General features: G+C 43.0%; 3 protein-coding genes across 3 annotated transcripts in view; 2 read left to right on the plus strand and 1 right to left on the minus strand.

Annotated features, from left to right (window-relative positions):
* The first annotated feature begins 2,455 nt into the window (after window positions 1–2,455).
* LOC141588698 (uncharacterized) lies at window positions 2,456–5,037 on the plus strand. The gene is made up of 4 exons (XM_074410127.1): window positions 2,456–2,906; window positions 3,441–3,634; window positions 3,821–4,545; window positions 4,899–5,037. The coding sequence occupies exons 1-4, from the start codon at window positions 2,456–2,458 to the stop codon at window positions 5,035–5,037; spliced, it is 1,509 nt and encodes a 502-aa protein (XP_074266228.1).
* Window positions 5,038–5,122: 85 nt separating this feature from the next.
* On the plus strand, window positions 5,123–6,396 carry LOC141588699 (uncharacterized). The gene is made up of 2 exons (XM_074410128.1): window positions 5,123–5,587; window positions 5,698–6,396. Exons 1-2 carry the CDS (start codon window positions 5,123–5,125, stop codon window positions 6,394–6,396), a joined length of 1,164 nt encoding a protein of 387 aa, XP_074266229.1.
* Window positions 6,397–26,160: 19,764 nt separating this feature from the next.
* Window positions 26,161–27,281, minus strand: part of LOC141588701 (multiple organellar RNA editing factor 2, chloroplastic-like) — a gene marked incomplete at its 5' end in the record, with an annotated part of 46,065 nt that continues 44,944 nt past the window's right edge. The window contains one exon of the mRNA XM_074410129.1: window positions 26,161–26,300. Within this exon, the coding sequence (XP_074266230.1) occupies window positions 26,161–26,300 (140 nt within the window). The remainder of the gene's footprint in view (window positions 26,301–27,281) is intronic.

Consider the following 27,281-nt stretch of genomic DNA (forward strand, 5'->3'; position numbering starts at 1 on the left):
ACTAAAATATGTTAAAAAATTGATAGATCTGACAGTATAAACAACCATTTTAATTATAAGTCGATTTTTTAATTAGCATCTACTCAAATATGTCATAAAATTTATAGATCTAACAATATAAACAACGATTTTAGGTTAAAAAGTCGAAAAAAAATTCAAATTTACTAATTAATCGGCGGAATGAAAGGTAAATAATAGAGTGAAAATGAACTTACCAATAATACATCTTGAATAAATGGTTCGAATAACAAAAAATCGACCTTCACCATGTTAAAGAATGACCGTGTGCATGCATGAAGAACAGATCGGATAATGAAGGGTTGCTAATCGGAAATAGGGTGGACGATTGGCGAGATGGGAGTGTAGTTTTTATGAGAGAAGTAATCAATTAATGAAGATGTTTGTCTATGAAGGTAGACTGGGTAAAAGAGACGCATAAGTATTTATTTTTAGGATTTTAGTAAGAGAGAGAAGCAGCAGAGAGAGAGAGGGAGATAAAGCGATAAAGGCGGAGGCGTGTAATGAAGAGGAGACGGGATTTTAGGGTTTCATTGAGGGGAAAGGGGTATATATAGGTGGGGTAAATTATTAGGGTTATTGTGATTTGGGCTGGACGGAAATTTAGAAAGGTTTAGCCCAACTTTGCATTTCTATCAGCCCATGTTTGCTATTGTTTGTGTTTTTATTTTTGTTCGGGAATTGGGTTGGACGGGAATTGTACCAAGGTATGAACCCAAATTAATACATAATAGGTTAGTATTAGGGTTTTTTTTACTTGGGCAAGACGGGAATGAAAGAACTGGTGAGGCCAAATTTGGGTTTTCGAGATGTTGAGTGCAAATTGGGTCATTCTCAGCCCATATGTGATATCGTTTGGCCTTTTAATTTTGTTCGAGATGTGTTTACATGCAGTCTATGTTGTTTACAGTTTGAAAATGTACAATAAAATATAACGTTTGACATAAATTGTCTTTGTCATTATGGTTTACCAATATAGGTGTTCGGATATCAGAAAGAAACTTGATGATTACGGACAATACGCCACAATCAATGTCAAATCCTCGAGTACCGCTATCTGACATTAGTAACGGTACTTCTTTATTTTTAATTATTAATATTTTACTACTTATATTCAATTTTTTACATTTTTTATTTTAATTCAGTTTCATTTGTTCTTTTTTAAAAATTATAATAAGTCATTACCAATTGTGAAAATTTCAGTTTCTCATACCCCATGTCATCGAAGCAGCAGACGAACCACAAGTGAACAGTTACCGATAAGAACCCCGCCAACTAACGTTTCTTATGATCCTACTCCATCATATGCGAACACTGTTATTCTAACGCCTAATCAGTTAAGAGCGAGAACGGCAAGAGAAAAAAGACAGTCGCAATTCTCTAAGAAACGTGGTGGTAGCGTTCATAGTAACGTTTCTCAAAATACGGTCAATTGTACAGGAGCAACCTCCAACGTGACAGGTATATATCTATATTTAATTTTTTACATTTAACATGTATTAACGTTTGTGAAAGTCTAAATTTTAATTAAAAACGTTGTGTAGAACTTATTTGTAGTCCGGCCGATGTTGTTGAGCGCTTAGTGAGAGATCTATGTGCTGAATATGGTGAAACTTTCAATGAAGTGATTCCGTCTGTAAACCGAATTGAACAAACACCCGGTAGTTGTTTTTTGAATGCATCCTATTCACATGGTGAATCCTCGAGAAGTCAGCAAAATACTTTCGTGCCGTTAAATAATGATGGTTAGTTCATTCATGACTTTTTATTTTTTAATTTTAATTGCAACATGATTTCGTTATTGTAGTCTAATTTTTATGACTCAATTTATGAATTATGTTTTGAAAACTGTTTAGCATGGGAAGGATATTGGGACTGTGGTGATGCAGAATATGAGTGCGAGAAATGTCACGCGTTGATGTGGTTGAGGAGAGAAAAGATAAAAGACGTGGTACAAGACGTCCTAAGTTCTCACTTTGTTGTTCAGATGGAAAAGTTGAACTCGCATTTCTCAAAGACGCTTTGAACTTATAAAGTCGTTGTTGACCGGTCAGCATCGATTTAGCAATCATTATAGAGAAAACATTAGAGCTTATAACTCGATGTTCTCATTCACTTCTATGGGCGGTAAAATCGATCATTCCATCAATCAAGGTAAAGGACCGTATACCTTTAGGATGGGAGGTCAAAATTGCCATCGGATAGGGACTTTGGTACCGGCCCAGGAGATGCAAGGCCAAAGTTCTGTCAACTTTACATTTATGACACGGAAGAGGAAGTTCAAAATCGAAAAAATGCAATTAGGTAAATATATTTTCTTTCCGTAAAAAACTTTTTTTGTATAATAATATTTTTCGTAGGCAATAATTTTATTTTTAATTGTAGTCCAGGGGATCCATCAAGGTTCAATGACGAGTTAATACGATTGTTGGAAAATATGATTGACTCGCACAATACAATTGCAAAGACATTTAGGAAGGTTAGGGATAGACTGACTGAAAATATAGACAGTGAAGTGAGTATCAAACTGATTTCAAGGAGATCAAGTGATGGAAGAACTTACAATCTTCCAACAGTTTCAGAGGTAGCGGCTTTAATTGAGGGTGATATTGGTCCACATATGGAGAAGCGAGATATTATTGTGAGAAGGTCGTGCGGTGGTTTACGGCGGATATCCGAGTTGCACCCTTTATACACCCCCTTACAATATCCTTTGTTAATTCCATCCAGAGAAGATGGGTATAGGCCGGGTATCCTACATAGTGCTTCTTCTATTGGTGTTAGCAGGAGTGACCAACCACGTGAAGAAACAACGTGTAGGGAGTGGTTTGCTTATCATCTTATAGAGAGACCACCAGATGTTGAATTTCCAACGATCTTATTATCCGGTAAGGCATTCCACCAATTTTTAGTTGATTGTTATATCTTTGGTCGAATCGCATAGGCTCAATTTCATTCGTTTTAACCAAGATCGACTTTGAGTTGATAATTATAAGAACCTCTCAAATCTTTGTTGGAAGAGGAGATGTTGAGCCATCTTCGGCGGGTACTCGGTTTATCGTGCCTTCTTCTTTCCCAGGAGGTGACAACTGGAAAAAAAGCAAATTTCCTCGATACCATGACTATTTGTAAGTGGTCTGGTTATCAAGATTTATTCATCACTTTCACCTGTAATCCAAAGTGGCCGGAAATAGTACGATTTGTTTCTAAAGAGGCTTGCGACGAGGATCGTCCGGATATTGTATCGTCGCGTCTTTAAAATGAAGCTTGATGAGTTGATTAGGGACTTAAAGGATCGACATATTTTTGGAAGAGCGCGAGGAGGTACTACCAATTGCTAATCTTTTAATTTAATATATCGTTTGCTTTTTTAGCATTACTGTAGAAAAATCTAATGACATTTATGAACGTGTTTTTTGCAGTCGTGTATACTATTGAATTTCAAAAACGTGGACTCCCTCATGCCCATATAGTATTGTTCCTACATCGGGAGGACAAATTTCCTACAGCCGTAGATGTTGACAAAATCATTTTCGCGGAGATTCCTGATCCGACTACAGATCCCGTCTTACATAGTGTTGTTTGCGAGTATATGCTTCATGGACTGTGTGGTAAAGTAAAGCCCTCATGTCCGTGCATGGTGTGAGGCAAGTGCTCAAAATATTACCCAAAGCCGTGCACCGAGAGAACAACGGTTGACGGTGATGGGTACCCTATATACAAGAGAAGCAAGGAAGGAGTTACGGTGATTAAAGATGATGTGCCCTTGGGAAATGATTTTGTCATTCCATATAACTCTCAGTTGTTGTTGAAATATCGGGCTCATATCAATGTCGAATGGTGTAATCAATCTAGATCCATAAAGTACCTATTTAAGTACATTAACAAGGGCTCTGATCGAGTTACCATGCAGTCGTCTTATACACGACGTAATGAGGAGGACCCTGGTCGATTTGATGAGATTAAGAGGTTTTACAATTATCGATATCTCTCAGCATGTGAAGCCGCTTGGAGAATTTTTGGGTTTGATATTGACTACATAACTCCTGCTGTTGAAAGGCTACAATACCATCTTCCGGATGAGCAACCTATTGTCTTCCACGATGATGATTGGGTTGATGAGGTCGTAGAAAAGACTTCGCTCGGAGTGTCACAATTTCTTAATTGGATGGGCTGTAATAATTCGACAGTAGAAGAGATGCAGGTTGCTAAAGAATTATTGTACTGTGAATTTCCAACCAAATTTGTTTGGAAAAAGAAACTTCGTCAATGGAGCCTTAGGAAAAAAGGATTTACAATTGATAGGTTGGTTCACGTTCCCCCGCAATGTGGTGAATTGTATTTCATGAGAGTAATGTTGAATCACGTTAAGGGACCAAAATGTTTTGAGGATATTAGGACTGTGAATCAGTTTGTTCATCCGACATTTAGAGAAGCATGTTATGCATTGGGATTAATTGGTGATGATCGAGAGTATATTGCAGCTATCAACGAAGCGGTGATTGGGTCCGCTTCTACGAGAAATTTGTTCGCGACGTTATTATTTTGTGGCACTTTGTCTATGCCGAGCGAGTGCGGGACGAAACTTGGCAACTGCTATCGGACGACATCCTTCATAGGCAACGCACTATTCTTAACAATCAAGGTGTGTCTTCATTTAATAGTAAACATTTACCGCTATTTTAATTAGAACAACTTTAAAACAATTCTTCATATTTCGCATTCTTACCTTCATCTATTCTATTAATTGATTTTGCAAGTATATAAAATCACATAGATAATATTGAAACTTTTTTAACCACGATTTACAAACTTACCGATGAAGAGTTGCAAAATTATGCACTTATTGATATTGAAAATTCTCTTCAAATAAATGGTAGTTCACTTCGTCGATTTGAGGGAATGCCGTTCCCATACATGTCTGCAACGACACATCATCGAAATAGTTTAGTCATGGATGCGTTGTCATACGATAGACAGTCCTTGAGTGAAGAACATGAGATTGATTATCTTCAATGACCACTGAGCGAGAGGTTAATGGTGTATAATGAAGTGATGGAAGTCGCTTTAAATAAGAAAGGAGGGGTGTTCTTCGTTTATGGATATGGTGGAACTGGGAAAACTTTCCTTTGGAGAGCCTTGTGTGCTGTTCGTGAGAGTAAGGGCGATATTGTCGTCATTGTTTGCGTCAAGTGGAATTGCAGCAACATTGATACCAGGTGGTGTAACGGCTCATTCCAGGTTTGGAATTTCCATTAATGTAACGGAGGATTCCATATGCTCCCGAATTAAGCCCGGCAGTGATTTAGCTGAACTTTTGATACATGCTAAACTCATAATATGGGATGAAGCACCGATGACTCATAGGCATTGCTTTAAGGCCCTTGATAAAAGTTTAAAAGATGTTATGCGTGTTTTGGACGTGGGAAATGCTGAAGTGCCGTTTGGTGGGAAAGTTGTGGTATTCGGGGGTGATTTTAGACAGACATTACCGGTTGTTTCAAAAGGAAGTAGAGCAGATGTTGTCGCTGCATCCCTGTGTTCATCGTATTTATGGTCTTTCTGCAAGGTATATATATTTCTTTCTTTAAATATCAATATTACCGTTTTATGTGAGTCTTAGTTAAATTATTTTTGTCGTACTGTATTTATATAATTTAAAACGTATACCACTTATAGGTACTTAGATTGACCAAAAATATGCGATTGCAAGTTGGTAGTTCAACTGACAATGTTGAGGAGTTACGAAAATTCTTCGAATGGCTCTTGGAGATTGGAGATTGTATAGCAGGCGGTGAAAATGATGGAGAAGTTGATCTAGAATTACCAGCCGACTTACTAATTCAGGATGTGACGAATCCTATTAAGACATTAGTAGATGTCACTTATCCGAATCTGCTAGCACAATTGTGGATTCCGGAATATCTCCAACAAAGGGCAATCCTGGTCCCTACTCACGAGATTGTTGAATCAGTAAATGAATATGTTTTGTCGCTTATTAAAAAGGATGAGAGAATTTATTTAAGCTCCGATGAGGTGTGTAGTGATGACAGAGGTACAGGTGGCGGTGACGTTCACTCTATTGAATTCCTCAACAGTATTAAATGTGACGGACTCCCGAATCACCAGGTGAAGTTGAAGGTCGGTGCTATGGTGATGCTTCTGCGAAACATTGATCAATCACGTGGGTTGTGTAACGGCACTAGACTAATTGTGACTGATCTGGGGGCACGCGTGATAAGATGTACTGTCTTAACTGGTAGTCATAAAGGTGATAGAGTGCATATTGCTCGACTAACACTTACTCCATCGGACACCGATGGAGATTTCGTGCGTTTGATGAGAAGACAATTCCCCATATTGTTTGTTTTGCAATGACGATAAACAAGAGTCAAGGCCAGTCTTTATCTCAGGTCAGCATCTATCTTCCAAGACCAGTGTTTAGTCATGGCCAGCTTTATGTCGCACTTTCCAGGGTCACCCGAAAAGAAGGCTTGAAAATTTTAATTTGTGACTCAGATAAGCGTACTTCTACTACGACTACTAATGTAGTGTATCATGAAATTTTTCAATTTTTAGAATAACTTGCATTTGTTAAAGTTGATTATTAGATTATATTTCTTTTATCCGAATGTAAAGTTTTGTATGTATGCATTTTTTATTTACAAGATTAGATTACGTTATTTCCTTATAAACCAGTGCATATGAAGACATGTTTTTAACAAATTTAAACATTAATTATGTACATCGTTGATTTAGACCATTTAGAGAGGTACAAAAGAATTGCAAAAACAAATATACATCAAAAAACATTCTTCCCGGCCCAAATACATACCCGTGCAATTTTGCACGGGTTTAAAACTAGTTTTTATTTACAAGAGTAGATTACGTTATTTCCTTATAAACCAGTGTATGTCAACACGTGTTTGTAACAAATTTAAGCATAAATTATGTAGATTGTAAATTTAGACCAACTAGATAAGTACAATAGAAATGCAAAAACAAATATACATCCAAAAATATTAATACTGGCCCAAATACATATCCGTGCAATTTTGCACGGGTTTAAAACTAGTTTGTAATACAGAAGCAAAAAATTTCAAGGAAACTTGTATTTCATTAAGGTAAACAAGGACTAAAGGAGACAAAAAAAAAGTGATAATTTTAACCGAAATTTCAAATTTTCAAGCCCACTTAATTCCGTCAAGGCCTAATACATTCCCATGATGTCCATAGCCCTCAACTTCAAAAATAAAATAAAACATCAAGAATGTATATAAATCCCTCCGTTCCAATCACATGTTTACCTATCTATTCTTCCTGAGCGGTATTTTAGTTAAAGGCGAACAAATAATCACGACGGAGGGGGTAGAAACCCTAAAATTAATCAATCACACCAACTCCATAAAATAACTATCTACATTAAAATGAGTTATAACCTGCCAACAACTTTGGAAAGGGTTTGAATATAAGCATCAATCATCTGCTGTTTGCTCTCGTCTTCGTCACCGTTTTTACACATAAGAATAAGCCAATGTGCATAATCACAACCCGGAGGAGGCGACTTAAAGTCCGTAGGCGGGCGGTCACTGGAGTTGGACCCACCCGAGTTGTTGTTATTGAGTAGGGAGTATGGATCAGACCAGTTGACCCGGCATCGGATGGAGTCGAACCGGGTGGCGGAAAACGGAACGAGGGACCGGGTTGAGTTGGAGATAAGGAGGGTGGGACGGGCGGGTCGGGTTGGTCGGAGTGTAGGTGGGCGAGTGATGGTTGGGACGTTGGAGAAGAGGCGTTTGAGAGAAGGGCGGAGGAATAGGGTTGTTGTTAGGGTTTTAGTGATGGGGGTTGTCGCCATTGTTGATGAGAGAAATGAAATGAGTGTGGGTTTTGTGTTTGAGGGGATTCCAAGTCAACTTAAACAGTTAAATTTAGAGACTAGGGCCCTGTTCTTTTTTACTTAATTTCAGTTCTAATAAGTTCGGTTCAGTTCAGTTCAGCTCCATTCAGTTCAGTTCAGTTCAGTTCAGTTCAGTTCAGTTCAGTTCAGATCAGTTCAGTTCAGTTCAGTTCATATTAGTTTATTTCAACATTACTATTATTATTCTTATTGATATCATTATTATTATTTTTATATTAATGTATTTACTATTGTTGTTATTATTATTATTATTATATTATTATTATTATTTTTATTTTTATTATTATATTTATTATAGTACTATTATATTTATTAATAATTTATTCGTATTGTTTATATTGGTATATTTATATTTAATATATTTATTATTATTATTATTATTATTATCAAAATTATTATTATTATATTATATTTACTATTTTATTAATATATTCATTATTATTAATATTATTCATAACATATTTATTATTATTGTTCCGAGTGTAATTCCGGAGCAGGATTGTGACCACTTGAGCTTGCAGAATGATGTCGTTGCTCGTCTCTTCCTTTCACTCTTTCCTGTAAAGATGAACAAACTGAGGGATCGGCTTGGGGCCGAGCGTACTCACTCCGACGCTCAAGTCAGTAAACTTAGAGAGATAAGTTGTATGTTTAACTTGGCAAAGTATATTGTAGAGAGATAAGGGAGTTTTATACCAGATTTTCCAGTGGATTTCTCAATGAGAGATGTGGAGTATTTATAGACTTTCACCTTTTGTCACGTAGTGGCCAAGTGGCGTAGCGGTGGAAAAGCGGCTTACCCTCGGCCGAGGGACCCATGACAGCCGACAGGCTGGTTGACTCCATGTCGAGGGACTGGATGCGAGTATACGGATATGCCTCTCGGCGGCTAGTTTCGAGCCGAGACCAAGTGGACCGACATCGGCTTTGTTGGTTAGGCCGTTTTTCTTTTGACTTGTTGTCTTTCAGCTTTGACCTTGGTCAATATGTTGACTTGGTCAGCGGGTGCAGAATATGCCCCTTCAATTTTCCCCCAGCGTAGTCTATGCCATGGTATGGACCTTCGATGCGTGTTGAGCGTATTCTGCGCATGTCGAACTTCTTCTTCGGCTTGGTCCTGTTCAGGCCGTACCATATCCCCCCTCCACATTGTTGTGTAATGGACATCGAATGTGGAAAAGGAAATGGCGCTGGCCAAGACCAAGGTTGAGAGTGCCGCGTGCTTTTGATTACCTCCGGCCGGTGCTGCCAAGCTTGGTTGATCAGCTGGCCGTTGGCAAGTAGATACCAAGGAGCGTGTCGCAGAAGATGGGTCACTGTATGTCGATTGACATTCTGCGGCTGCATGCTTGACACGTGGCCTGGTATTGATTGGTGGACGCTGCATGGGCTTTGCTCGGATTGGTCCACTGAATGGGCTTTGCTCTATAAATAGAGCAGTATGCCCCTCATTTTGCTGCGCAAACTTCTTTTTCAAGAAAAATTTCCTTTTTTAGTTTTCGAAGAGTTTTCTCTCTCTAATTTCCGAAGCATTACTCGGCGTAACACTCTCTTTCAAGGTAAAAACAAATTCTTCCCCAACTTTTATTTGTTAAGTATTCGTTGACACCATGTCTGCTGCTGACGCTCCGCCTAGTACCTCAACCCCGGGGGACGAACCGCCGCGTCCCGCTGAACAGGAGCCACTGGTTGTCTCCCCGGTAGGGTTTGGGGGTCGCAAGTCGTCTTCTCCTGAAATTGTCGAGAAATATCTCGAGGATTTTGATGATGAGGAGGAGGAAGAGACCCAATCTGATTCAGAGAGGCCGCATTACTTGTGGCACGGCGAAGCCTGCTCGATTAAACCTGATCCCGTTTGGACGAACAAGTTCGCTCGTGCCTCCGGCCTGAACTTTTCGAAGACCACTACAACTTCGGCGGGGTATAGAATTATTGTCCCTGTGGGTGATCAGGCGTCTGTTGCCCTCCGAAGGTTGTATAGGCGTGTATATTAGACATCTGGAGTATGGGCTCCGTTTTCCTCTTAATAAACACGTCTCGGCCATAATCAAAGCCATGAATGTCGCCGTGGCACAACTGCACCCGTTGGCCATTAGGACGATTATTGGCTTCGTATGGTTTTGTCTCTTTAAGGGGAAGGCCCCAACGGTGAACCTTTTCTGCCGGCTCCACCATCTTTCTACTGTCTACCCAAGGCATCATGGGGTGGTACAGCGTGCGAGACCGAGCCGGGTTACGTGACCGTCTCAAGCGACATCCTGCAAAGACGGAAGGGGCGGTGGGTATATGTCGAGGTTCCGGAGGACTATCCACCGCCCGGTCCTTCCCGCCAGCACACGTCAATTTGCGTTGTGAGAGTCGGGGGGAGCATGAAAGATATGTCTCCGTAATAAGATTAAGATGGACGCCAAGAAGGTTTATCTTAATGACGACGAAGTACACGGCAAAGAGCATGTTCGAGGCTGAGAAGGATGGCACGCCGAAGGGATGGATGCCTCCGACGCAGATCGTCCTTCAAGATGAGCCGCTTTGTCACGTCGGCCTCATACCGGCCCTCGGCCCGGGTGAGTGGGGTCGGTATGAGGCCCACCTTTGCTTTTATGCTTCGATATTTGAGCCTCGGTTTACTTCTTTCGCTTAACTCCTGCTTTGTTTCTTGCAGATCGATTTGGCCAGGATCTCTCTGTCTCCATCCTAAGCAAGTTGGGACTTGACCGGGACAGAGAGTTGTTGAAGCGCACCCTAAGGCCGCGTCGCGTGATCGCAGCGAGGCCCCCGCACGAACTCATGGAGCGATCGTTGAAAGCAATGGACGTGGGGGCGACTCAGCGAGATTGGCGTAACGTCTTTGCGCTTAGGAGACCAAAAGCAACGTCTTCGGCGGCTACGACATCAACTCCAACTCGATCTCCAATCCCCATAGTCCAAAAAGATAAGGAGGTCGTCAATGTTGACGAGGACCTCACCGTTCTGGAGGGTCCTCCTCCTTCACATAAGAGGAAAGAAACAACGCCTGCTGCTGCTGTTACCGAGGCAGGGAAAGAGAAGGGGTCAGTTGGCCCTCCATCCAAGAAGGCTAGGACTGGTACGGATCTAACCCATGGCTCGGATTTAGTAGGTTCCTTATGCATTCCTGATGATAGGCTTTCTGATATGTCGATGAATGTTGACATGGACGCTTTGTCTGGGTTTTTTCTAGATCAGCCATCGCCAGCTGTTGCTTTCACCAAACGGCAATTGGAGAAGCAGCCTGTGAAGATGGGCGACAAAAATGTCGCCGTCGACACCTCGTCCAATAAGGCTTCCTTTGTTCAGCTCAGGGCGGATGGCATGAGGTTGGCCAAAAGGTTGGTAAAGTGGGTTTACGTTGCCGGCACTCATCTTATCGAGCAAAAAAAGCTCGTGGCTCAAACTGCCCCTACGCTCAAATGGCTTAGGCTTGAGCTTGCCGCTTCTAGGGAGGAGGCCGGGAAGGCGAAGCAGGACTTCCTCGCTGAGCGAAAGCTTAAGGAGGACGCTGAGAAGGTGGTCCTGGCCGAGAGAGCTAAGGTCTTGGCCGAAAGAGCTAAGGTTGAGTCCGCGTTGGCTGATGCCGCTAAGTTGCGGGAGGAGAGAAACAAACTTGAGGGCGGTTATAAGGCCATGGTTGAGCAGAGGGAAAGATTGAAGACCCTGCATTTGGCCGAGGCGAAGGAACACAAGGGGACAAAGGCTATCCTTGCTCAGAGGGAGAAGGATATTAAGCTGCTGAAAACCGTCATCATCCCTGAAATGTGTGCCCGGTACCGGGACCAAGCTGAAGATGCTACAAGGGATGCGATTAAGGAGCTCCTTCCTGAAGGCGCTTTTCCGTGGCAAGATTTTGACAAAACGGATGAGAAGGCGGTGCCGAGGAGGCCAAGGCCGCGGCCGAGGTGAAGGCGGTGAAGGCCGCTCGGGAAGCCGCGCCAAGGCGCCCATGATGCTAAGGTGAAGGAGGCTAGAGAGGAGGCCGAGAAGGCAAAGGCACATGAAGCCGCCAAGTCGTCCTCCTGGGCCGTCCACCGACGGTGATCTTGCTGCCGCTGCCGGTGGCGAGCGGCAACAAGCATAGGGAGACAGGCGGTCGTCACGAGACTCACTGGCCCTTCGGACAGCCTTCTGTACGGGGGCCTGCTGAGCCTTTCCTCCTCGCCATCCTTTTGGCGCTTCATGTCTTAATGTTGTAATTTTTGTTGTTCCTTCTTTTTTGTTAAACTTTGGTAGGTTGAGCTTAGGCTATCCCTATGGGGACGGCCGTCGACTTTATTTTGTCTTACTTGTAAACATTTTCAATGAAGTTTGTTTATTTGCCTTCGGCTTGGCCGAGGCTTTGATCTCATCCTCCATTCAGTTGTCTTTTTACGTTTTTAAACATATTGAGCGCTTTCTTCGTTTTACCTTTAGCTTGGCCGAGGCAATTAGATTGCGTATCTCAACTGTACTTAAACGTTTTTTAGCATATTGGTCGTGCCCTCTGCTGCACCTGAACAGGCCGAGGTAGCAAGATTCACGTTTCCCAATTTGCTCAGCAACATGTTGGCATGTCGGCCGCTTCCTCCTCCGCTCTCGGTCTGGCCGAGGCGGTCAGATTTGCGCTTTCCAACTGCTGTTGTAAACATGTTAGCATATCGGTCGTTTCCCCCATCACTCCCGGCTTTGGCCGAGGCAATCGAGGTTACGGCTCGACTGCATTCGTATCTATAGACATATTGATCGCTTCCTCTGTCACTCCCGGATTGGCCGAGGCAGTCAGATTTGCGTTTCTCAACTGTACTTATACGTTCTTAAGAATGTTGGTCGCTTTCGCGAGTATCAACTGCATTTGTAGTGACTGCCCGGCTTTGGCCGTGGCGTCTACTTTGGTACGACTACGGAGGGGACAAGCATTTCGATAGAAAACTTGGATCACTCTTCATAAGATATAATCACGCGTTGGGGTGCCCACAACAGTCTCGGACACCTCCGCCGCTATACGAAATATTTCCTAAGGTTGTCTGTGTTCCAATGGCTCATTAGAGTCACACCCTCCATGTCTGTCAGCCGGTATGTCCCCGGCCCCATTTCTTCAACCACCCTGTAGGGTCCCTCCCAGTTGGCCATCATCTTACCATGGATGTTTCCTTTGTTGGTTGCGTCCGACTTTCTCAGAACTAGATCTCATACTCTCAAGTCCCTTTTGTGGACCCTACGGTTGTAGGCTCTTCTCATTCGGTTTTGATATACTGCCAAGTTGAGCCGTGCCGTATCTCGACTTTCTTCGACCAGGTCTAGGGAGGCTCTCATGCCTTCTTCATTTTCGACTAGGTTAAAGGTTTGCGTTCTGAATGTCGGCACCGCTGCTTCAATTGGCAGGACGGCCTCAGACCCATAGACTATGTGGAATGGACTGTACCCTGTTGCTTCTTTCTCCATGGTTCGAAGGGACCACAGGACGCCGGGTAGTTCATCCGCCCATCTTCCCTTTAGATCTTCAACCTTCTTCTTCAACCCGTTCAGTATTGTTTTATTAGCGCCTCCCGCCCGTTGCCGAGGGTGGAGACGGAGGAGTATGCAAATTTGATACCGAGCTCTTTCAACCAATTCATTACCATGTCGCTCCAAAACTCTCGGCCGTGGTCAAATACAATGACTTGGGGTAACCCAAAACGAGTTATGATGTTCTCCCAAATCACCTTTCTTACGGCCATCGTGGTCTTTGCAGGTACCGCGACAGCCTCGACCCATTTGGTGAAGTAGTCAACGGCGACAATCAGGTACTTCCTTCCTCCGGAGGCCGTCGGAAATGGTCCTAATAAATCCATCCCCCACTGTGCAAATGGTAGGGGATTAAATGCACCAGTTCCAGGTCTCGGGAAGGTGCATGTATTACACGGAGCATGCATCGACAATTCTTGCACTTCTTGGTTTTTGCCCGGAATCTTTCAAAGCATGTTAGGCCGAAGTAGCCGGCTCGGAGAGCTTTGTGGGCTAGCGTTCTCGCCCCATGTGATGTCCGCAGATGCCTTTGTGAATCTCTGTCAAGATAAGCCCGCGTCGGCCGGGCCGACACATTTCAAGAGTGGTCTTATTACGGACCTTCTGTACAATTCTCCTTCGAACACTAAGTACCTTGCAGCGATCCTTCTTATCTTCGAGACAGAGATGCGGTCCTCCGCCAACTCTTTTGTCAGCTTGTATTTCATTATCGGAGTCATCCACGTCGTCTCGGCTTTGATGTCGTCCACCATGCCGACGGTCTCAGTGATGCTTTTAGCATTTCGATATCCACCAAAGCACGGTTCGACGTGACATTTTTATGCTTGAAGCGGCAAGTTTTGAGAGAGCGTCGGCTCGGTTGTTCTCGACTGGGGATGCATCGTATTTGGAAAGATTTCAATTTTGAGGTGTCGCTTTTACCCTCTCCGGTACCTTACCATCCCATCGTCTCGAGTCTCGTACTCTCCTCGGATTTGATTAGTCACTAAGAGCGAGTCTGCTTTCAACACAATATGCTCCGCCCGGCTGAGCTCTAGCTAACTCGACTCCGATTATCACCGCCTCATATTCGGATTCGTTATTTGAGGCCGAGAAGGTAAATTTCAAGGCGTACTCAAACTCGTTTCTCGTTAGGGTCGATGATAAGGATGCGCTCGAGCCGTTTGCCGTGGAGGACCCGTCGGTATACACTTCCCACACGCCGGGATGTGATTCTTCTTGATACGTGCACTCGGCCGGAAGTCCGCAAGCGCTTGCCCGTTTATCGAAGGCCTCGGCTTGTACTGAATGCCAAAGCCGGAGAGCTCCACCGCCCATTTGATAAGTCTGCCGGATTTTTGAATTTTTCTAATGCTTTCTCCAATGGTTGGTCGGTTAAGACCGTCACGGGATGTGCGTCGAAGTAGGGTTTAGCTTCCTTGCAAGAACGCATTTACGGCAAGGGCGCCTTTTCTATTAGTGGGTAATTTCTTTCGGTGATGTGTATGGCGATAAAGTAAATTGGGTATTCCGCTTATTTTCTTCTCGACGATTACGGACCGACCGTGGCCGAGGTAATCGCTAAGTATAGATATAGCGTCTCCCCCCGTCGGCACCGGACGGGGTCGCGGTGTCGGAAGGTGGGCTTTCGGTTGCACGAAAGCCGTGCTCTCGTTCCTCCCCAGCTAAAGTTTTTATTCCCCTTCAGCACTTTAAAGAACGGAGTGCTCTTGTCGGCCGACCGAGAGATGAAGCGGGCGAGATCCGCCATCCTTCCGGTCAGCGTCATAACCTCTTTTCGATTTCTCGGCTCCGGTAGGTCTAGTATTGCTTTGACTTTCTCCGGATTGTCATCAATTCCCCTGTCGCTGACAAGCACGCCGAGGAACTTGCCGGCCCGGACACCGAAGTTACATTTCTTTGGGTTAAGCTTCATTTTATATTTCCTTAGTGAACAAAATGTCTCGCCTAAATCGGCTAAGTGCTCGCTGTCAGACTTGCTTTTTACAATAGCATCGTCGACGTAAGCCTCGATGTTTCGCCCTTTTTGATTTTGGAACACTTTGTCCACCAACCTAGTGTAAGTTGCGCCAGCGTTCTTCAAACCGAACGGCATCATTTTATACATGAATGTGCCGTGACTGGTGATGAATGCGCATTTACGCATATCTTTTCCTCGCCATAAATACACGATGATACCTCGAGAAGGCGTCTAGCGAGGCTTAGCATAGTGTAGCCTGCCGTGGCGTCAATTAAACCATCTATTCGAGGCAAGGGATAGCAATCTTTAGGGCAGGCTTTATTAATATTGGTAAAATCAACACACATCCTCCACGCCCCTGACGATTTCCTCACCATTACAACATTTGCTAGCCACTCAGGGTAAGTACAAGGCATGATAAAGCCCGCCGCTAATAATTTGTCTATTTCAGCTTTGATGGCCTCATCCTTCTCGGCCGAGGAGTTCCTCATCTTCTGCTTGACCGGCCGAGCGGTGGAGAGTACGTTCAGCTTGTGAACGATCACCTCCCGGCTCACGCCTGGCATCTCGGCAGCTGAGTATGCGAAGACATCTTTGTTCTTCCTCAGTAGGTCTAGGAGATCAGCCCTGAATTTTGGCTCCAGGTTGACACCGACAGTTATGGTGCGCCCTGGGTCAATTTCCGCTTCCTCGGTCTCGGCTCCTTCGACCATGCCGACATTAGTATTCATCGGTTCGCCCTCCTGCTGCAAGGATGGGCTCTTCCCTTTCTCCGATTTCTTCGCCACTTTGAGGGATTGCATGTTGCACCCCGGCGGACACTTGGATATTGACTATTTCATCTTTCGTCCTTTGAGACGAGCTTTTGTGCTTCCCCGGTCCGAGACGTACATCAATGTCGGGCCCGGATGGACATCATCGCATCGGCCTTGCTCAAAGTGACCCGGCCTATGAGAACATTGTAGGCAGACGAACCATCGATAACCACGAACTCAGATAAAACATTTTTAGCCGCATCCGCTTGGCCGAACATCACCGGCAGTCCGATTGACCCTGGGGGTACCGAGCCGGCCCGGAGAAGTCAGTATAGCGGGTTAACGAGGGCTCGTGTCTCCAATCTTGAGGACCGAGATTAAGAAAGCACTCCCCGAACATGATGTTCGTGTAGGCGCCTGTGTCAATCAGGCACCTTTTGACCAAGTGGTTGGCTATATCCAGGTGGACTACAAGCGGTCGTCATTTGTGCGGGTCGACGATTCCCTCGTAGTCCTTCTTTCCAATGGTTATATCGGGGATGGTGGAAGCGGGGATCGCTGTTTTAGGCACAAAATTGATGGCTTGGTATAACTCATTTAGGTGCCGTTTGTGCCCATTAGCTGACCCACCGTTCTCGTTTCCCCCGATGACAACCTGGATTACTCCCTTCCGTTGGAAAACTGATTTTCTATTCGCCCGTCGGCGCTTGTTCCTGGGCCTCCAGCTACATATACTTGCCGAGGCCCCCTTTCGGATTAGCTCTTCGATGGCGTTCCTTAGATGTCGACAGGTTGTCGGTTTATGGCCGGTGTGGCGTGGTACTCGCAAAAAAGCGGCTTGTGTCACCGTCCCCCCTCCCCTTGGGGGCCTTGCCCACTTCTCGTCCATCATTCTTGCTTAGGGTAAAGACCTCGGTGGAGAGGCGACCATGGGGGTGAGACTACTGCACCGCTTCGGTAGTATGGTCCCGAACTTCCCGCGCCCGCCGAGTGTTTATTTCCTATTAGATCTCTCAGGCCGTGACCTATTCCCGTCACGGCGACCTTCATCTATGTTGTCCCGGCGGCTCTTCCTCTCTGGGTGCCCAGCTTCACTGTGGCCTACCCAGATTTTGTGATAGTCTTCCACCTTTACGGCTCGGTCGGCCATCTTTCTGGCGGAGTCTAAGTTGAGGTCTTCGCACTTGATCAGCTCGTTTTTGAACTCGCCTTTCGGGAGGCCTTTCATTAGCGCGAAGGCCGCCAGTTCGGTGTTCAGCTCACGGATCTGCTGAACCTTAGCGTCGAATCTTTTCACGTAGCTTCGGAGGGACTCGTCATCCCCCTGTCGGATAGTTAGGAGATCTGATGTTTCCACGGCCCTTCTCTTGTTGCAAGCATACTGGGCTGTGAAATTCTCTCTCAGGTCGGCATAACAGTATACCGAGCCATTAGGTAGCCCCTTGTACTAACTCTGAGCCATCCCATGCAGGGTCGTTGGGAAGACTCGGCACCACACCTCATCAGGCTGCTCCCATACCGACATGTACGACTCGAAAGCCTCGACATGGTCGGTCGGGTCGCTATCCCCTTTGTATGATAAGGGCGGCAGCTTCAGCTTAGTCGGCACAGGGATCTCTAGGACATAGGTACTGAGGGGCTGTCTGACCACGTGTCGAATGACACGCAGCGATCGGCTCCTCGCAACCTTAGTCCGGCTTATCTCCCTCTGGCGGGATGGGCTTCTTGTCCGACTTTGGTGAGTCGGACTTCTTTCATTCCTTCGGCGGCGGCTCTCCTGTTGCGGCGCGGCGACGCTGTCCTCCCGCGAGTGGGGGAAGGACTCGGTCGCCACGGCACCACGGGCTCGCTGGCGTTCTTGCACGCCCAGCTCCTTGTATCGCTCCGGACAAGTTGTTCGGGGTCACTCTATGGGCCCTGGTCACCTGTGGATGCGCTGCCGTCCCCGTCGTCGTGACAGGGGTAACCGGCGTACTACCCATCAGGTCCAGGAATAGCTTTAATTTGGCCGCATCGACCAGATTTCCCATGACAGTGACTTGGTCGGTAGGCAGCGGTGTTTCTGGCTCTTTCGGCATCCCAGGCGTCGTGTCAGTGACTCGGCGGTGGGGATCGCCAATCTCGAGATTACAGGAACGTGTCATCCTGGAAGAATGCGGTTCCTTCACTCACTGATTTCTTGTTGCTTTGACATCTTCTTAGCTCATTTGAATGAGCTTTTTTTTTTTTTTTTTTTTTTTTTTTGGTAATGTAGGTGACTAGCTTTTAGTACGTATCCCCACAGACGGCGCCAATTGTTCCGGGTGTAATTCCGGAGCAGGATTGTGACCACTTGAGCTTGCAGAATGATGTCGTTGCTCGTCTCTTCCTTTCACTCTTTCCTGTAAAGATGAACAAACTGAGGGATCGTCTTGGGGCTGAGCGTACTCACTCCGACGCTCAAGTCAGTAAACTTAGAGAGATAAGTTGTATGTTTAACTTGGCAAAGTATATTGTAGAGAGATAAGGGAGTTTTATACCAGATTTTCCAGTGGATTTCTCAATGAGAGATGTGGAGTATTTATAAACTTTCACCTTTTGTCACGTAGTGGCCAAGTGGCGTAGCAGGTGGAAAGACTGTCTTACACAAGGCCGAGGGACCCATGACAGGCCGGCAGGCCTGGTTGACTCCATGCCGAGGGGACTGGATGCGAGTATACAGATATGCCTTTCGGCCGGCTAGTTGCCGAGCCGAGACCCAAGTGATAGGCCGACAGGCTTTGTCGGTTAGGCCGTTTTTCTTTTGACTTGTTGTCTTTCAGCTTTGACCTTGGTCAATATGTTGACTTGGTCAGCGGGTGCAGAATATGCCCCATCAATTATTATTATTATTTTAGACATATTATTATTATTATTTATTTTTTAGTTATTATTATTAATATATTATATTATTATTAATAATGTTATCATTTATATTACTAATATATTATTATTATTATTACTATCTTTATTATTATATTACTATTTTATTTTTTATATATCTTATTAGAGTATTATTATTAGTTTATATTATTATTAATGAATAATATTATAATAATATTTATTATTATTGGTATTGGTATTATTTTTATTATAATATTTATTATTAGTAGTATTATTATTATTATTATTAATATAATCTTTTTATTATTATTTTATTTCGATTCGATTGATTGATTGATTGATTGATTAAGTTAAGTTGATTCGATTGATTGACTCCATTAAGTTGATTCAGTTCAATTCGATTCGATTGGACAATTTCGGTCAAAAGAACAGGGCCTAGATCCGAGTCGCATGACTGACTCGATCCATACTTGATCTATTAGTATAGAGAATTTATACTCGACTTTGAGCATGTTTGGCCAAGTTTTTAGAATATAGTTTTTGTTTTTCAAAAGTATTTTTCCAAACACTCATTTTCTAGAAATTGGGGTGTGTTTGGTTAAGCTTATAATAAAAGTATTTTTGATAACTTTTTAATGTTTGGCCTAACTTGTTTAAAAAAGTCATTTTAACACTGCAAAAATTAATATATGTATAAAATAGAGTATCGACTCTTGTAGTATTATCATTATTATTATAAAAACAAGTTATAATTACCAAATTCTTATTTAAGACAGGTGTATCCGTCTTAGGCATGAGTCTAGTCAAGTAATTAGAATAAGACAAACACAGAATGTATCCGAAAATGCAAAAGATTTATCTTATATGCTCAAATGGTATTATAATTGACTTGTTCTAATGTTAAGACGGAGAAATAAAAAAAATATGGAGTATAAGAAATAGTAGCTTGTAACATGGACAGCTTCATATACTAACGGCCCAATGACTGAATTCGTATAATTTGCTTGAAAATTGTATTGTAGTATGAGATCATAAAACAAATTTTAGTGATGAGGCTTGTTAGGGTTTTGCAATCGGTTAAAAGGAAATAAGAAAGGAAATAAGAAGCAGAAGTAGAAACAGAAGTAGCTATTTGCTGCTTCTATTTCTAGGGGTCAAATTTGATGTTCGGGCTTAAAAAAAACAGTTTTAGTTTTTTTTGAAAATTAGCGTTTGTCCTAGTTTGTGTTTATGTAGTGAAAAAACACTTTTAAAAGTGTGGCCAAACACATACTTTATCTAATTCGACCTGAACTTTTTATATTGGTCGATTGCCGTTGTAACTAACTAATGATTTCTTGTGAATTTGTCTCTAATTTTATTTTATGGTATTGTCTTATTGTTTATTTGCTTTATGAATTTGCAGTTATTAGTCGGAGATTAGAGGATTTTGTTTTGTCGGATTCTAATTCAAACCATACCGCCGCAACGATAATTTTGGAATTTGGCTTCGATCAGTCGTTTCTGAATTTTGTAAAGTTTGGGGCCTCTTATTTTTTTTTGGCACCGGACCTCCAAGCTAGTTCAATTCAACTTTCTTACATAAACCAATTCGATTGCCACGGTCCACTCGAGATCACCTCATGTTTTCCCTCATCAGCGAAATATAGTAAATCACCCCATAAGTTTGATAGTATGTATAATTAAGTCCCTTAACTTATAAATGTAGCAAATAAGCCCCATAAATTTCTCTTAATGTGCAATTCACCACATATTTCATTTTTAATAATAAAATTAATGAAATTTACTAAATTAAATATATTTACTGTTATTAAAAGTCAAAATTATTGAGCAAATATTATTCCTAAAATTCCTAATTATTAGGTAGCATAATCAAATATATATTTTTTTTATTTTGGTAAAAAGAGTATTCATAAAATGAGAATTTTTATTTTTTTACTAAAGTTACAATGAAAAGTTACATGCCCAAATTCCATCTCTCACCCAGATCTATTCCCACCCCACTCACCACTCATCTACTCCTACAACCTTCACCTCCCCACAACAATGTCCATGATGAACATTGAGAAACCCCGCCCCAACTTACCAGTGAGTGTGTATCTCTCCCGTTCCGATCTAGCGATAATCCCGTGCTTGAGCCCGCCATTGTTGGCCTATCCGGAGTTCTCCATCAACGAAACCAGATACCTACTAGATCATCTCCCAGGCTCGCCTCCTCTAACCGTCGATCAACTCAGGAAAATCATAGCCTCCCCAAGACAAACCCCATGCAAACTCCTCCATCTAATCCCACCCCATCTGCCGGACTTATCCGACCTCGTATCTCTTCCTCGGGCTCTCCTAATTTTCATCAAGTGGTGGGTAAATGTCCCACCAACGAAAAAGACCAGGTAAGTGATACACGGCTCTCTGGCGTGCCTCACCGACCCCTCCCCGATATTCCCTCAATCGAGAAAAATCTGTTTGTTGAACTCAAACCCGAAGGATATTATGATGGCAAGCTACTCGACCTCGATGATTCTGGTCCGCACGGCTGTAAGAATGAGACAATTAGTTCTTTGGGTAACATGGACAAACGTGGATTGGTCGAACCACCGCCTAACATCGGTGGAAATACAGCCAACAGAACGATACGTCTTCATAAAAAAACAAGAGAAAAGGTTAGATCTAGTAATGGAGGCAGAATGTCCAATTGCTCGAAAGGAGCAGGAAGAAAACTTCCCGATACATGTTAGCATGACGATCCTCTGTTGGAATTGTAGAGGTATAGCTAGGCCATCCTTCACCAGGCATTTTCTTCAACTTAACCGTACCCATCAGCCGAGTATTGTTATTCTTACCGAAACTATGGTTGCTAATTCGAACGCGTTAACCATTGTGAAAGGTCTTCCTTTTGATTCCTTTGAGATACTGGATCCGATTGGCTTCTCTGGTGGCATCATTATGCTTTGGAAGTCCTCGGATGTGGATGTCATCCCTTTCATCAAAATCAATCATTCTCTTAATGTGGTGGTTGAGGTAAAAGAAAATAAATTTACTTACTTTCTTTCTGCTATTTATGCTAGTACCAAATTCAAATTCCGTAAATTGTTGTGGCACGATTTAACTGAAATTGCTGGCAATATTTCTCTCCCATGGGTCTGCATCGGCGACTTCAATGAAGTAATTTGTGCTAATGAAAAATTTGGGGGAAATCCGATTAAGACTTATAGAACGAGAATGTATAAAGATACCATGGATAATTGCTGCCTCTGTGACCTTGGCTTTACCGGACCTAAGTACACTTGGACTAATCGCAGGAAAAATTCCCCTATTTTAGAAAGACTTGATCACGCTTGGGTTAATCAATCTTGGCTTGACTCCCACCCTAACTCCCATCTTGTCCACCTCCCTCGTCTCTCCTCTGACCATTGCCCCATCCTTCTCAAGACCAGCCTCCCGTGTAATAAAGTGCCAAAACCGTTCAAATTTGAGTCGTATTGTCTTTCTGAACCTTCCTTTATACCGCTCACTACCTTTGTTTGGGTTGAGTCTGGTGGAAATTTTAGTAGAAAGATGAACATTCTCACCAATGAGCTGTCCCGGTGGGCTAAACTCAATCTTGGTAAGCTTCACAACAATAAAAACAGACTCCTTGCACGACTTCATGGAGTCCAGAAGAGCCTCTGCCTCTATCCTTCTTCTTCCTTCCTTCACAACCTCAACAATACCCTTACTCATGACCTCAACCTTATCCTTGAACAAGAGCAATCCTTTTGGAGAGACCGGTCCCGCTGTGATTGGTTGGCTAATGGTGACATGAACACTAGCTTTTTTCAAAAAATGTCATCCACCGCCGTAATCATAACAGGATCATCTCTCTTGAGTCTGATGTGGGTGTCACCATATCTTCCACCCATGACCTTCACAGCCATATTGTCACTTAGTTTTCCAACCTCTTTTCCTCTGATCTGCCCCACTCCCCTTTCACTACCCTTGTGGTCATTAATCCTATCTTTCCTTTCTCTCTTTCTTCGCTTGATGAGATTGAAAATGCTCTCTTTTCTCTTGGCTCCCGAAAAGCCCCTGGGCCTGATGGGTTCCATGCTGGTTTTTTCAAAAGTTGCTGGGAGATTATCAATGGAGACTTGGTCCGCTTCATCTTTGACATCTTTGAGAGCAAAATTATTCCCCCTGCCACCAATAGAACCTCCATTTCCCTTATCCCTAAGATTCCCCATCCCCAAAACATCCGCCAATTTAGACCAATTAGCCTTTGTAACACCTCTTACAAGATCATCACCAAGATCATAGTCAATAAACTCAAACCCTTCATGCACTCCATCATCTCCCCTTATCAGGGCAGCTATATCCCAGGCCGTGGCACCGACACAAACTATATCATCACCTCTGAAATCCTTCATTCTATGAAACTTTCCAAGGCCAAGTCTGGATGGTTTGCCATCAAACTTGATCTTGAAAAAGCATTTAATAGAATCGAATGGAGCTTCATCCATAAGTGTCTCATTAAGTGTCGTCTTGATAAAGACATTATTGACCTCATCATGAATTGTGTTTCCTCCACCTCAACACATGTCCTTATAAATGGAACCCCCACCCATGATTTTTCTCCCTCTCGAGGCATTCGACAAGGCGACCCCCTCTCTCCCTATCTTTTTATTATTTGCATGGATGCCCTCTCCTCGCTCATTCACCAGTCATGCATTGATCTTGATTGGACTCCCTTCTCCCTTGGGAGAGGAGGTGCCACTTTCTCGCACCTCCTTTTTTCGACGACATCCTCCTCTTTGGTAGTGCCACAGAGAGAAACCTTTGTACTCTCCAAAGTACCCTCAATGAGTTTTGCCTCTCCTCTGGTCAGAAAATAAACTTTAACAAGAGCAAGATTCATTTCTCTCCTTCTACCCCTTTTGACTCTCATCTCATGTTTGAGACCGCCCTCGATATGAAACACTCCTCCTCCCTTGGCACTTACCTGGGATTTTCCCTCACCACTAGAAACCCCTCTAGAGGTGATGTCCAACCTACCATTGATAAAATTCAAGCAAAACATACAAGCCGAAAAAACAAGTTTCTCTCTCGTGCTGGTAGGATTTCCCTCATTCAGTCCACCCTTAATGCTATTCCTGCTCATCTTATGCAATGCATCGCTCTCCCTTCCTCCTCCCTTAGGAGCATCGATAAAATTGTAAGGGGTTTTCTTTGGTCGGGGAACGCGCCTGCTAATAAGATTCATCTTGTCAATTGGAGCACAATCATTAAAGCGAAATCTGCCGGGGGATTGAGTATTAGAAGCTCGCCTTGTCTTAACCTTGCCTACGCTAATCGCTTGTGTTGGAGAACTTGGTTTTTACAGTCCAATCTTGCTAGCACTGCCCTCTGTAGCAAATATATTTCTAATAGACCTCACCCATCCTCCTTTTCTAGAGGCTCTCACATATGGAAATACATTGGGAAAGGTTGGCCCTCCTTTGCTAACTTTTTAACCTGGTCCATAGGCGATGGTTCTGATATTAGCCTTTGGTTTGACTCGTGGTTCCCCGTTGGTGCTCTCAGACCTCTCCTTCATGGTCCCCTCTCTGTCTCGGCATCCACTACCCCTCTTAGCTCCATCATCTCCAACGGTTGTTGGGACCTTAGTCGCGTGGACTTCCCCATCCCGACTGAAATCTATAACATCATCCTCTCTACCCCTCTCCCTTTGTCTCCTAGAACTGATGTTGCTACCTCCTCCTTCACTAGTAGCAATTCCTTTTCCCTCCACCTTGCTTATAACAGCCTTCTTGATAGCTCCTTTGATGTCAGCCCCTCGCCCTCCGTGGTTGACCTAGGATGGATTTGGAAAGTCCCTACCCAACCTAGGATTTGTGTCTTTTTGTGGCTTACCTGGTGGGACAAGCTTCCTCACCGTTCTACTCTTTTCACTAGATCGATCTCTCACTCCCCCCCTTCGCGATGTCCGCCCCCTCACCATAGAAAACTCCATTCACATTCTCCGCGATTGCCCTTTCTCTCGTTCAATCTGGAACTCCATCACCATCTCCCCTGACTTCTTCACATCCAATCTTCGAGACTGGCTCACCTCAAACCTTAGCTCTCCTCGGGTTCTCTGGCCCACTCTCTTTTCCTTTATCCTTTGGAATCTTTGGATTAGGCGTAATGAGCGTTTGTTTAGTTACTCATCCCCACTCTCCCATAAACCTTGTCTTGACCGTGTCTACCACCTTACCTTCTCTTGGGCTTCTGCCCAACCTTCCCCATCCCCTTTGGCTCTCCCCCCTCTCACCCATAACCTGCCTTATAGCCCTTCATGTGGCCCCTGGTTTCCCCCCCCCCCCCCCCCCTGATTCTTGCTTAAAAAATAATGTTGATGCGTCCTTTTGCTCTACCTCTCTCTCTCTTGTGGTATAGGGGGGGTGGTTAGAGATAAGAATGGGAGTTGGATTTTTGGGTGGGCGCGTCGTTGTCTTGCTCCTAACCCCTTAGCATGTGAACTCTTTGCTATTAGAGAGGGAATTAAGTACGCGAGTATGTCCGAGGGTACTTTTATCATCAGTTCGGATTGTAAAGTTGTTGTAACACTTATTGACTCCATTATAACCCCTTTGTGTCCTCTTGCTAACATCATCATGGAGTGCAGGGAACGTTTAAGAGCCTCTACGTATTTGAAGATCCTTTTTGAAGGAAGATTAACCAACTTGGTTGATGATTCTCTTGCCCGTTTTTCTCTAGATGACCGATCCCCTTGTGATGGAAGTTTTTGCTGGCAGCATGCTCCAAGCTTTGTTGACAACTTTTGTAAAATTGATTCGGATATTGTAACTCTATCCCCAAACCCGCCCCCTTGATGTACTCTTCGATTACTCTATTTTTTAATTAAGTTCCGTCTTTCCGCCAAAAAAAAAAAAAAATTTTTGATCTTAAATTTGGTTCACATTTTTGGTGAATATGTAAATATTCTACTCGTATTTAATTTTTAATAGATATATTTAAAATGATTTTTGTAATAGAAAATAATAAGTTTTAGTTAAAAACAATGCTAGAAAAATTGATTTGGGTTGATTGCACATTTTAAAAAACTTACGAGGGTAATTTGCTACAAGTGAAATTTAGGGGATTGAATTGCACAGAGTTTTTGGGCTAATTTGCTACATCCTCGTTTCCCTCGTCTTATAACGACTTCTATCACCAGATCTTGGCCTATCACCATGTCTTGGAGCAATTGTCTCAACTCTCCTTTTCCTTTCTGGAGATCTCTGGACGATTTCACCGTTAACAAACAGCTCCGCTGCAGAGAATAAGATGGATAGCACATTTTAGTGTCTAAAATGTATGTACAAACTACAAACTAGTAGTGAGTTGCCTTACACCAATTTGGTGGTCTACTAATACGAATATAAATTCCTCCCTCCAAATATATGTAGTGTGTAAATTTTATCAAATTTAATTTACTACTATTATTTTCTATTATCATCTTTATAAAGTACCAAATTACCAACTATTGTATAGATTGTGAAAATATTCTCAAGTAAACACTCTTAATAACTAAAATCAAATGGTAAAATGAGATAATATCTATGAGGTTTGGTTAATACAATTCATGAGTATTTAAGTTTATCATCAAAAGTATCATTTTGTTTTTCTTAGGAAGGATTCCATGAAAAACGAAATTATCTATCTATATATCTATCAATATATATATATATAGGGGCGGGTTCAGGTACGAACTGCCTTAACGTACGAACTGGCTTATTTTGACCTTTTTTTTTTTTTTTTTTCAGATACACTTTGTTTCTTTACTACATACACTTTTTATTAGATACATTTTATTACATATGTAAATACAAAATTTTTAACACTAAAATTATAGATACACTTTTACACTTTTTTAAACTAATTTTTTTACGGATACATTTTATATTTTTTGCGGATACACATGACATTATAATATTTCTGGATACACAGATCTATACTTCCGTATACGCATCATATTAATACCAGATACACATGGTTATACTGCCGGATACACATGTATCTCGTATTAATACCGTGTGTATCTAGGGTGGTATAATAATTATCAGATACACAGTATAATACATCTGGATACACAAGTTCATACTTCCGGATACACAACATGGTATTACTACTAGATACACATGTATCCTGTAGTAATACGAGGTGTATCCGGTGGTAATACGAAGTGTATCCGTCGTGGTATTTTGTGTAACCACTACCCCACCTTCACCACCACCACCGCTGCCGCCACCAG

This window comes from Silene latifolia, chromosome 6 (genome assembly GCF_048544455.1).
Source record: "Silene latifolia isolate original U9 population chromosome 6, ASM4854445v1, whole genome shotgun sequence".
Classification (NCBI taxonomy): domain Eukaryota; kingdom Viridiplantae; phylum Streptophyta; class Magnoliopsida; order Caryophyllales; family Caryophyllaceae; genus Silene; species Silene latifolia.

Bases quoted from the DNA above. Each gene is read 5' to 3' on its own strand.
- LOC141588698 (XM_074410127.1), top strand. From the start codon at position 2,456: ATGATTGACTCGCACAATACAATTGCAAAGACATTTAGGAAGGTTAGG. The intron at 2,907-3,440 runs GTAAGGCATTCC...TGTTTTTTGCAG, and splicing joins TCCAACGATCTTATTATCCG to TCGTGTATACTATTGAATTT. The intron at 4,546-4,898 runs GTTCGCGACGTT...AATAAATGGTAG, and splicing joins TCCGCTTCTACGAGAAATTT to TTCACTTCGTCGATTTGAGG.
- LOC141588699 (XM_074410128.1), top strand. From the start codon at position 5,123: ATGGTGGAACTGGGAAAACTTTCCTTTGGAGAGCCTTGTGTGCTGTTC. The intron at 5,588-5,697 runs GTATATATATTT...TACCACTTATAG, and splicing joins ATTTATGGTCTTTCTGCAAG to GTACTTAGATTGACCAAAAA.